The sequence below is a fragment of the Sturnira hondurensis genome, unplaced genomic scaffold, assembly GCF_014824575.4.
Source record: "Sturnira hondurensis isolate 20B ecotype Veracruz unplaced genomic scaffold, ASM1482457v3 Scaffold0008196, whole genome shotgun sequence".
Classification (NCBI taxonomy): domain Eukaryota; kingdom Metazoa; phylum Chordata; class Mammalia; order Chiroptera; family Phyllostomidae; genus Sturnira; species Sturnira hondurensis.
The window spans coordinates 16516706-16529915 of record NW_028080827.1 but is presented as its reverse complement, the minus strand read 5'-3'; the positions used below and the strand labels follow the sequence as shown (position 1 = coordinate 16529915).

At 36.2% G+C, this 13210-nt stretch overlaps 1 protein-coding gene across 1 annotated transcript in view; it reads right to left on the bottom strand.

Moving 5' to 3' along the window:
• USP3 (ubiquitin specific peptidase 3) overlaps window positions 1-13210 on the bottom strand; it is a 91864-nt gene that overhangs the window by 49926 nt on the left and 28728 nt on the right. Inside the window, exons 2-3 of the mRNA XM_037054077.1 lie at window positions 11099-11159; window positions 6612-6743 (exon numbers count right to left, since the gene is read on the bottom strand). Of these exons, the coding sequence (XP_036909972.1) occupies window positions 6612-6743; window positions 11099-11159 (193 nt within the window). The remainder of the gene's footprint in view (window positions 1-6611; window positions 6744-11098; window positions 11160-13210) is intronic.

The following is a 13210-nucleotide window of genomic DNA, read 5'->3' as shown; positions in this document are numbered from 1 at the left end:
CATACTATCATACTAAACTAATATCTCAAAGTATAATAAACATATAGGGTGAGATTTGACATTAAGGATAATGAATATCATTCATATTTTATACAGCCCTTTAAACTTTTTGTCCAACTTATCAGATCTAATTATTCTGTGTTTTTATTAGATAGCCAGTATTTTTTCTTTATCATGTCTTGAGGATCAGAATAGAAACATCTGTCAGCTCTCCTTTTTCTTGTTCACCAGTATTTGCATCACTAGTATTATTAATGTCTTACAGGATTAAATTTTTTTTAATGTGTATCTGTTTAAGGAGGGGCGATTTGATAAAATTAAGTAAATGTATAGAACTAGACAGACAGAAAATGTAATATTGTGCAGAATGCTAAGAGTGAGTGAGGATGAGGACGCCACACCTGACACTGGGTATTCTGTGTGTGGTTTATGGCCCACAACCATCTAATCTACAGGCCATCGGCATAAGTACATTAAACATTTGCTAAAGCTGTTTTTTAAACCCTCCTTTTTAATTGATTTTTAGAGAGAAGGGAAGGGGTAGGGGGAGGACAGAGAGAGACATCAATGTGAGAGAAACAGAGATCGGGTGCCTCCTATATGTGCCCTGACCAGGGATCGAACCCACAACCTAGGCACGTGCCCTGAGTGGGGATCGAAACTGCAACCTTTTCATGTACAGGAGGTTGCTCCAAATAATTGGGCAGCCTGGCCAGGGATAAAGCTTTTTTTTTTAAACATAAGAAGTTGTAATAAAGTTCTGATACTTTCTTCCCATACCTTCAAGTACATTATCTTACCGATCACTGCACTGAAAACTAGGTTGTCTAGCACACAGCAGGTTCTCAGTGAGTATTTGTTTACTGAATAAAACACATCTGCTATTCTAATTTTTTTGGGATGTTCACATTACATTTGAGGATTATCATGTAAATCACACAGTCTTAAGTAAAAGTTCTGCAGGTACAAATTCTGGGGGAAAAGGACTGCTTATGTCAAGTTTTCTTCACAAAGGATTTATATTTTTGTTTGTATCTTTAATACATTTATTCCTAGATATAGTTTACAGGTTTTTTCATCACATGGAATGTTTATTTATTTGTTTGGTCATTTCCAGTTTTGACTGATGACTGCTAATGAAGAGAAAGCTATTGGTTTTTATATGTTTATCATATATCACCATTTCAAAATTTTTTATTAATTCTAGTTGTTATTTTTTACTAACCACCCCCACCTGGGGTTTTCTTGGCATTCAATTATATAATTTGAAAACAAATAAGTTTTTTTTCCAACATTTCTGCCAATTATTTCATTTACTTACTGTCTTATTTCAATGGCTAGAACTGCTAAAACAATGTTTAATTATATACAGTGGCGATCATGGAATTGATGAGAGGAAGAAGTATTTGTCTTGTTTCTGATTTAAATGAAAACAGCTTTAGTATTTCACCAATTAGTATATGTTTGCTTTCATTTGGGGGGGGAAACTATCACATTTTAATAGCTCCCTTTTATTCCAATGTTAGTTTTTTAAAATCAGAAATGGTTTATTTATAAATGTATTTTTGCTTTAATGGTACAATAATCTGAGGTTTCCTTTAATAATGAGTATGTTGGCAGACTTCAGGTATAATTAACTCAGTAATTATATGATTTTTGATACATCTCACTGGGTTAACTTATAATTATTTGCAATATTTTAATTAGTGAAATTGACTTATTTTCTTTTTGGAGTTTATTTTAGATTTCTGTCTTAAGGTTTTGAAAGTTTCAGAACATTAATATACTCAATGTTAAATTTTAATAGTTTGAGACTGTACTGTGCAACATAATAGCTATCAGACACATATGGCAATGTAACTTATGGTATATTAAAACAAAATAGAACATTAAATTCCTCAGCCCCCTGGCCACTTTTAATTGCTGAACTACCAACATGCTGCATGGCCCGCATGTCACACCCAACACAGAAAAATCTCGTATCTCTTTCTCGGCCTTAAAATTCTATGATTTTTTTCCATTCCTGTTATCAGTGCTTTTGACATCACCCACGTCACAAGGTTCCACATCACATTCTTAAAGAACTAAGAAAATACTCCTAAACCAAACCTTTCTTCACCCATCTCAAATGAGAAGCAATCATCATACAAATGAACCTGACTTTTTTAAGCAACAAGAAAGAAAAAAGCCCTTTAACCTCCTGGCTACAAAGCTCCCTTTATACAGGAAGTAGTGTACAACACTGAAACAAAGAAAAACAACTTTTATGCAAGAAATACCCTCAAAAAAGGGACAAGGGCAGACCCATCATTAAGTTTTAAATTCTTTTTCATTCCCTGGCATAATATTTTGTTATCTAAAGGCACATTTGACCTCTAGTTTTATTACAAATAACAGATGTAGATATGGGAAAAGAAAACCTAAGCTGATATTCCAGGAACTTCATCTATTTCAAGTCAAGAAAACTTAAAACTCAAAAGAACTCTTTTAGAAAGCAAGCTTATTTTTAAATTCTCCCTTATTACATTATTGCTATCAAATGAGCCAATTTTAGAAAATCAGAAGAATACCTGCAGAGAATACCCATAACGTTTGTTAAAAACAAACAAGTACCAGCTTTTGTTTTCAGACCACCTCTCCTAAAAGGTTTTTGTAAACTTCAAAATACTGTTTTTAAATAAACAAAACTCTTCCTATTCTCCAATCTGTATACTACTGAAAACTTGTTTGCAAATAGTTTCTAAAGACAGTCAACAAAAAAACTTGCCCCTTTTTATTTTTAATCACAACTGCCTTTGAAAATGATTTAGTATCAACTTAAGCCTGTAGTTAAGAGCTTTATTTTTACTAGTTTTGATTAAAACTAGTACTGTTATCGGTGTTCAAAATGTGAAATACAAGTCTTTTTTTCTAGACAAATGAATTGACCTACATTTCATAATATTTCTTTGTCAGAACTTCTTTAAAACATTATCTTGCCAGGAGGGAAAAATTCTAGTAATTTAGTTTTAATATTCCTTTCACATTTCTGCATTCTCAGGAATTCAGATATTGTTGTGTTAAAGATCAAAGCTGATAAGACTATGTCAGATGTCAAAAATTATTTGTTCAGTATTTTAAATCTATTAACTCAGAATGTCTATCTACTTAAAATATCCTATAAAAGTTCCTAATTTTAATCTGTTTCTGTTTAATACAATAATGTATACCATACACAAGTCCATTTGTATTGATTAAAGGAGAGAAATTAGGGTGGAAGGAAAGAAAATATTACTTAACCAACAGAACTGAACACTAGCCCTTGTGTGAAAATCTTGGTTAAGATATTTACTGTCACTGAAAGCTTCATTTACCTCTAGCTCAGTTAATGTGACTTACTTCCTAAAGGAGTGGGTTTATGTCACATCAAAATTATTCCTTTTGGTGTTTCCTTCCCTCTTTTGAAATTTTATGTTGTTCCATTTAGTTATTAACATGTGCTTCTTCCAGACGCCCTGTTTATGTCAGAAATAAAAGGAACTGCTCTCCCTCTCAGGAGGTAAATGAAGTAACTCACATGTGCCGAATTTAGGTTTTCCTGGGGAAAGATGTTCTGTGGCCCAAGGTTTGGTATAATCTTGCCCATTTTGGGGAGACTGCTGACAGGATTCAATCTTTGTAATACATACTGGCTACTCTGTACCAGACTCTGAGTACTGTGGAAGATATGAAGGTATGACATACAATTCCTGCGGCCCCAAGGACATTTACAAATACCTAACATGCAGCAGGAAATGACAAGTATCCCAAGAACTATGAGTTTGGGAGAGATTACATCCAGCTACATTTGGAGCTGGGGGGTGGGGGAGGGTCAGCTCAGTAATAATTTCATAAAGGACATGCACAGATAGGACAGGGCAGGGATTCTTGGAAAGGAAAGGAAAGAGAAACTGTGAGCCTCAGAGCATGTTTCACTTCTTCAGAGCACAGAGCAGATGGGAAAGGTTTAATGTTAGCTAAAGTTAAAATACTGTGATTGCCAGCACAATAATTAATAATCAAATAGTTAAGCCCAGTACACCTGTATTTCACCTCTGAAGCAAATCATTCAGTCTAACCCCAAGAAATGTACGTACAAAGAAAACCTATAGACAAAGGTGAAATTACTAAAATGTGCTGGAAAATCACATACACACACACACACACACACACCCCCATAGAGAAAAAATCATTCCCCAGCGAAGTGTGGGGAAAATGTTCATTCAAACTCCAGCTTCACCAGTTTACAGCTATCACGGAGTCCTTTTAGGCTGCCAGTATAATGCTACAGGGTGAATCCCTGGCATTTCATCCTAAAACCCACAAACGAGACAGTAATGTGACCAGCTGCAGCTCCTCTCCTGCATTTCAGAAGCTCTGGGTGTCCACACACTTACATCTCTGCATAACTTCACACAAAAGACTGGCAATTGGCCAAGAAGCCTCCGCCATGGTGTATATTCCCCCGGGTTCAAGATCCGCCATTTAATTCCAATTCAGCCATAAAACGACATGTACTTTAGCACACTATACCCATATAAGACAAATTAAATTAAAATTCTATTTAATAAAGGTATTCCTCCAAAATGCAATATATAAAGACATTAAAGTATATCATCTATATATTTTAAAGAGACCTATCATCATAACTCCACTCAATTAACATATTTCAAAAATAATTCTTAAAATTTTCTCAGATTACTACTTCCTTATAATCTCACCAAAAGGAAGAAAACCCACAAGACACAGATTTAACGTATTTCTGAACTTCTCCATTAAGCATTTCATGCGCATTGCTAAATATCAAGATGAACGAGTGTTTTAACATCTGGTACATGGAAGCTGCCATGACCTTCCAACAATGAATGTGAGATAGATACTCCAAGAATGATCTGATTTTCTGCTGCCTTAATACCTTACAGAAATACATGGTTCTGACAATTAGATAGCTGTATCATTCTAACATGTAGATTTCCTAAGGGAAAGGAAGAAAACTAATGAAAACAATTTAATAGCTTGGCTAATGCTTACCTTTTGTAGAAAGGAGTGTTTTACAAAAGCGAATAACAATAAGCGGAGCACTAGCCCTTGGTGAAAATCTTAGGAAGGTTTTCACCTTCATCTACCTCCAGCTTCTCTCTCTTCCAGGTCTGGACACATTCCACACAAAGGACCACTGATGTGTTAATGATCTGAATGGCTAAACCTTAAGATGTTTTATTCAACAGCCACAATTTAATAATGCTAAACCTGTCAAAAGTTAAAAGACTTAGGAAGCCAACCGACATTTTTTTCGTCCTTTTGATGAACACCTTTCCACAGTACAATTATCAACTAAAGATGCTACAGAAAGGATTAGCACACGACTTCAGGAGAAAGTATGAACCAAACACGATATTTGAACTTTAAATCCTCTTCCCTGCCTAGTACTGCCTTTATGTGACAGGTAAGAGCTCTATAGCAAAAACAAACAAAAAACAAAGAAACAAACCCTCCAAAGAAATCCTTTAAATGGCCTTTTTCCCTTCAATGTAAAAAACCTCTTGAATTGAATGAATTGATTAAAACAAGTAAAGAATTATTCATCATAATTTACTGGTCAAGGAAAATGTGCTTCACATCAAAGTTAAAACTGCAAAACACACTGACTCTCTGAGCTTATCAAATGGATACGGATTGTTAAACATCATTCTAACCCAAATAACCTAGATCTAAATAGTCATAAAAGTAGGTACTTGACTTTATTGTCATTTAAATGAAACAGACATATATATTATGTTACAAAGAGAATGGGGCCTCCCATCTCCTCCTAAAGGATGTGATATTTTTAAAAAGAGCCACACACAAAATTTCTGACATTTATTTACAAGGAGTAGAAGAACGGAACTGTGCTGGGAGAAGGGGGACTGTCTTAAGAATATGTAACAAAATGTTAACTTGTACAGTGGAAACAGGTTTTTATTATATTCTTACACTAAAAACAAAACAAGAAAAAAGGAATTACAATAAATGACAACAAAGCAATAGATACTTTTCATTTTCCTGGTGCTTACTGGGATGGACAAGGAATTGGGTGGAGAAGAAGGGGAGACCCAGAAGTTGGAAGGAACAATGCCAAGTAAAATCTTAATGACTAGCACAGGCATTCCCGATGGCTCCAGCCCCCCATGGACCCCAGCAGAACTGAAAGGAGGTAAAAAAACAGTAGCAACTGGCTTAGAGATTGGTGAGGGAGGGGAGCAAGGAGAATGAGAAAACACGTGCACGNCAAGAAAAAAGGAATTACAATTAACGACAACAAAGCAATAGATACTTTTCATTTTCCTGGTGCTTACTGGGATGGACAAGGAATTGGGCGGAGAAGAAGGGGAGACCCAGAAGTTGGAAGGAACAATGCCAAGTAAAATCTTAATGACTAGCACAGGCATTCCCGATGGCTCCAGCCCCCCATGGACCCCAGCAGAACTGAAAGGAGGTAAAAAAACAGTAGCAACTGGCTTAGAGATTGGTGAGGGAGGGGAGCAAGGAGAATGAGAAAACACGTGCACGCTCATAGTAAGGAATATTATTTCCAGGAAAATATTAATACTTACCAGTAGGTACTGTAGCTACTACAATCCATACACACTGTGTGCTGAGCTTTATCTTGTTTTTCTGATTTCTTATGGTTGGTTAAGGGTACTTGTGCATCCTCATAATGTTTTTTTGCATGGCCATTCACATACCTTACAAAAACCAAATGAAAATTTATTTTCATCTAAATATGGCTTTGAAAATTAAAGTAGCAGGAGATGATGATATTGTAAAATTAGATGGTAAGCAAATCAAAATGAGGAAGAATTCCTCCTTTTAAGAACATGCAATCATTTAGTAATTTATTAAACTGAGTATTTAAAATATGCTCCTTTTTCTGCAAATATGACAGTCAACTCTTAATTACATTATGTACAAGACTAGGGGCAAGCAAGGAAAAAATGCCCTATGCAAACCAGTTTCAATACTACTAATATTATCATTTATCAACTCCTTCATTAATGCTTTTGCTGTAGCTATTTTTTTAAAGCTTTTGCTCAGACTGCTAACCCCCAACTCAGGTTGTTATTGAAGACAGGCCATGTAAACCAAATTCCTCAACCACTTCCCAAAGGGCCACAGGCTCTGCTTGGGTGTCTGCTTAATATAACAGAGAGTCAGATATGGAAACAGGATAATCTTCCATCTGGTTCTTGTCAATATGGCTTCAGATCTTTTATTCGAACACCTGAACAGCCAGCTCCACTCATATGGAAATGCATTTGTTTAGAAACAATCTAAACAAAATACAAATCATCTCAGGCTTACATAAACCATTATTTCTCTACATGGACAAGATAATCAAAGGTTGACTATAGTCATAAAAATTTTGTAACATTTTCCAACTCAGACTTAATAAATCATTGTATTACAGAAAACAGAATGAAACATTTTGAAATAAGTGATCCTATGCACATAGTATGCACCCAAATCCATCCACCTTTCCCCCACACACTGTACAACGTTGTTACTAACCGCAACTGTGAAGACTTTTATAAAACAAACCCCTAGTTCCTAAAGGGCAGCCAATTCGTATAAGGCAATGCCAACTTGAAAACTCTCAACAGTCAAAGCAAATGTTGGTTAAATGGTACCAAAATAAACATGCTCTGAGCGTCAAAGTGGCATCCCTGTCACGAGGCACCCTACCTGTACCAGGGGCAACACTTACCTCCGGAAAGAAAGGCAGCGGTGCTAAGCAGGGAGGGCCACGTCAAGCCCAGCCCTTCTACGCCACAGAGTGGGAAGGGGCAGAGGCACCACTGACTTTAACTCAGAATATGACCGCATTGTTTTTCCGGTTTTTCATTGAAGTGAAACATAACCAACACTTGTGTATACAGGGGTCCTCTGTCCACAAAGGTGAAGGAATTTGAAAACGAAATANTCCGGAAAGAAAGGCAGCGGTGCTAAGCAGGGAGGGCCACGTCAAGCCCAGCCCTTCTACGCCACAGAGTGGGAAGGGGAGAGGCACCACTGACTTTAACTCAGAATATGACCGCATTGTTTTTCCGGTTTTTCATTGAAGTGAAACATAACCAACACTTGTGTATACAGGGGTCCTCTGTCCACAAAGGTGAAGGAATTTGAAAACGAAATAATGGTTAATGGTCAAAAACAAGACGGCCTGGGTTCAAAGGTAAGTTTTGCCACCTGCTAGCCATGTGAGCTTGGGTCAGTCACTTAACGTCTTTATACTTATGTTCTCATTGTAAAATGGAGACAATAGTACTCATATCTTATAAACTGTTAGGTGACTAAATCAAGTAATCCATGACTCAGAATACATGGTATTCTGTACATGAATAAATGAATATTAGCAATTATTTTGTCTGTATTGTACTTTATATGCTTAACCACCTTTATTCAGAATCCATACAGCTTAATAGCTTAGTAAGTGGTCAAATAAAGCATACACTTCGAGATGACACACTGCATCGGCCAAGAAACACCCAATGTTTAGTTAAAAGGGCAAACTCCAAGGTATAATGTAGGTTTAACAACTAACCAACTCAACTTCCTATGCTTTATATGTACTTATTCTGTGCCATGAAAAGGAACGATAATATTTATAATGAGGTGTACCCCTGGGATCAAAGAAAAAGTGACACTGAGCAACGTAAAGGCATTACTACTTTCAAGTCTTTGAAAACTGATTATGTGAGCCCTGGCTGGTGTAACTCAGTGGATTGAGTGCGGGCCTGCGAACCACACGATAGTGGTTCAATTCCCAGTCAGGGTACATTCCTGGGTTGCAGGCCAGTTCCCAGCGGGGACTCACGAGAGGCAACCATACATTGATATTTCTCTCCTTCTCTCTTTCCCTTCCCCTCTAAGGATAAATAAATAAAATCTTAAAATAAATAAAATCTTTAAAAAAAATTAAAAGATAAATAAAATCTTTTAAAAAAATGACCTTTAAAAAAAACTGATTATGTGTACATAGTACACAAAGTTAATTTAGCCACTACACTGTAGTCTCCATGTATACAGATGCTTAAATGGTTACTGTAAATGTCAGTGATAAAGTAAGCCGCACATTACTGCCAGTATTAGGGTTAGCAGTATTTTGGCTAATACTCAAATTCATCAGTTAGAAGCTAACAGTTTTGTATAAAAATGGCTAACATAAAAATAATTATTCCCCTCATCTAGTTTTGTATTTTAACTAGAGAATTTGATCTAAAAAGAAAAAAAGTGTTGATATATGTCACAATTTTCTAACAACTATCACAAATATTTTATAAATAACTTACATGGGATGGTATTATGAAGACCAACAGAATATATAACTCAAATATGCTACTAATAAACTGTTCCCTAGTTGAAAGAATATTCAACTTTCTTAAGTTGAATATTAGACATATAATATGTCTAATATATGACATATAATATGTCTAATATGTCATATAATATTCCCTATAGACAAGTGGTCTAAAATTACTAAAAAATCAGAATCCTTGGCAATCAACACCCAGGATTACATAATAAAAGAAAATTAACCAATCGGCCATGTAAAATGAAGATCCAAAGGCGGACTACTCCGATTATCTGTTCAGTCTACTTAATCATATTTTTTCTGAAACTATGTCAAATACCTAAATTTCAGACTGCTTGCAATTGGAAACAGACTACCTGCATGGTCTGGAGAAATTTCCATGTATTTTTCCAAACCCTGATTAAAGAACTGTCGCTTGCCTCCAAGCACAGTAACCTCTCCAGTTTTCGAGTTCATCAGGTCTTTCTGTTGGCATACGGCCTTCAAGACTCAGGTTGCAGAGCGCTATGAGACAGCGGGAACACAGCACTACGTAACTTTTATTGTGTTATAATTCTCACCTCTCAAACTCTAGGAGAGGAATCTGTCTCTTCAAGTGAAGAATTTAAGTGCTTCTACTTTTCTTCTTTTTTAAAAAAAATATTAGCTGTATAAAGTATTTTCAGGTTCCCCAAATCCTAGAGATTTCAAAACCACAACAGCCAAAATTAAGAAAGATATTCAGTTAACAATTTCCAAAGGTACTCTTAAGTGTACATGGAAAAAAAATTCAATTCCAGAGTTCAAAATGTGGAAAATCAAAAGTTAATTGAACAAAGATGCTCTCTTCATGCAATCGGGGTTTAAAAGTAACAACAGGGAAACGGTCCTGATGAATATGTTACAGATTTCTTCTTGTGTGACTTACTGTGATTTCCCAACCCCTGCTGCGAAGCTATTATTAACTCTGAAACAAATTTAAAGTGGGTTTTCTAAACTAAAAGAGCAATAGATATAAATTTGTTATTGTCAGGCTAAATGAACACAGAGCCTGATATTTATTTGAGTTTGTGTCAAAAGAAAAGAGTTACTAAAGTATTTCAGGAACATAGTTTCAAAGCCAAGAACTGGGAGGAAGTGCTTAGGCTTGAACCGGGATGGGGTGGGGGTAGGGATGGGGAGTTACATTCCTGGAAAGCAAAAGTGTCTTAATGGAAACATTTGGTACATCTTAGCAATGAATATGAACTTCACAGTGAGGGCATTTTCAAAGGAATTCCTTTACCTGTAAAGATTTTAGTGTTTTGCTTTGTCTTCAGAAGATGGTGTAATACATGGAATCTGAATCAAAAGTCAGTAAAGTTGGAGTAGGTAATAGTTAAAACAAGACTGGCCGTGTACTGATTATTGTTGAAGCTGAGTGATGAAAATATGGGGTTCAATTATACTATCTCTCTACTTTTGTGTATACTTAAATTTACCCTAATCAAAGGTTTAAAAAACAACCATAAGGTAAACGTTTATTTAAATATTTCAAAGTTCCCATATTTCATCATTTCAATCAAATACTACTAGATTTAGATGACCTTGATCATCAAATGAACTCTTCGGAGCACCGGTACAAAAGCTTCCGACCCTGCCCCCTCCCCAGACTGAGCAATGGTGCTAAATAAATTCAAATCAATAACCCTTTAACATAAAGCTTAAAGGCAAGCTGAAAAATGGACGAAGTGAAGTCATGTCACCTACCTTCCACAGTGGACACTCGAACAAGTCAAACAGACCCAGGGGCTTTTGTTGGATCGGCACACTAATAAAAAGAAAAACACACAATGTACCAATTGTATTGGGGTAATTCCCAATTTCTCCCCTAACCTGGAATATCATACCCTATGATTAAGTTATAAATTCCACGGCTTCTTAGGTAACTGAAGGCACAAATCCCTGCTTTGTGAGAGCGCCCCCACGAAATGGCTGCCTGATTAACGTCAGACTGAAAAGAATTTAAATGCACACACAACAGCTGCTCATTTTAACTGTTGACTCAACTCAAGTAGTTTAATTACAAGTTAAACACATATTCACTCTTTTCCTTTATTATTTATTCCTTTCACCAGTCTCCGACAAGTCGACAGTCTATTTTCTCACTAAAAACATTTCTAAGTCTAATGTTTAATCACACATGCAGATCATACACTGTTATGAATGACAACTCTCAGCTTATTCAGTTAGAGGCATAACTTAAGGACACAATTAGAGATACTAAGCCCAATTCTTCCCAAATTAATGTCTCAGTTGCACAAAATATAATTCTAAATAAGACAACTGCATTTAATTCTTGCTGAGAGTATAATCAGAACATTAACTTTTAAGTTTAAGTATTATGGGGAGGAACAGGCAAAAAGTGCTATGAAAACTTTTTCATACTCCTTTAACATTAATTACAATTAATCAAACATTAATTACAATTTTGCTTGCTGTTTAATTATTCAACTTTTTAAAAAGCCCAATAAACATAACAATGATTTTCAAAAGGGAGGGAAGGGATATAAAAATCACCTGAAAAGCTTTTTCAAAACACCCATGTTCTACTTAGGCAGAGATACCTACTTTGTGGTGGAGGGGGGAAGGACGAAGGACGTGTACTTTGAGAAAAGCAGCTTCCAGATGACTCCCTAATACGACCCCTTGAGAACCACTAGTTAGCCTCCGAGGGGCACGGGAGGGGCAGTACAGCACGGGCACACACTCAGGATTATAGTACGTCCACTGTCTGGCACATACTATGTGCCCGATGAGTATCTATTGCAAGAGAGTTTAAATTTCTTAGTTTAAGATACCACGCTCTTCCAAAACCTTGTCCCTACTTTATTGCTCTTGTCTTATCATATGTTACAACAGGCCTTTCTCACTGTTAAGAAAAATTAACCAAAACTGGGAATCAGGTGAATCAAGAACTGTAAACCCTTTGAATGTGTAACAAAATATTTTAATATACTTTACTGATTATGCTATTACAGTTGTCCCATTTTTTTCTCCTTTATTCCCCTCCATCCAGTACCACCCCCCGCCTTAGTTCATGGCCATGGATCATTCATATAAGTTCTTCGGCTTCTACATATCCCATACGTTTTCTAACGTCTCCCTGTCTATTTTGTGTCTACCATTTATGTTTCTTATTTCCTGTACTTTTCCCCCATTCTCCCCCGCTTCTCACTGATAACCCTCCATGTGATCTCCATTTCTGTGATTCTGTTCCTGTTCTAGCTGTTGGCTTAGTTCATTTTTTGTGGGATTTTTTCCGGTTCATTTGTTGGTAGTTGTGAGTTTGTTGTCATTTTACTGTTCATATTCTTGATCTTCTTCTTTCTCTTAGCTAAGTCCCTTTAATATTTCATATAGTAAGGGCTTAGTGATGATGAACTCTTTTAACCTGACCTTATCTGGGAAACACTGTATCTGCCCTTCCATGCTAAATGATTAATGAAACATTTTTAATAGGTCCTCCCAAAGATTTTTCATTATAGCACCACTGTTTGACCTGCTGTTTACTATTGATTAGGACTCAAGTGAAGGTGAATTTGTAGACTTTTATTTGGTAGAGATCATTTCTGCGCAGCAGAACCAAAAGGTTTTACTACCTTGCAGTACATTAACCAATTTTGCAGCTAGTTTAGTAATTTACTTCAATGTTCTTCCTTTAGTCTACATACACTCGATTCCTCAAACGCCCTTGGGATCCGTTTTACCATCCTGCTGTCTCCCTAATAATGAATTAAGTAGATACGTGGCATACGGTCATTCCGTACTGGGAGGGAGGAGTGGGCAAGGAGGAAGGAAAGAGCACAGCGCCACACGGAC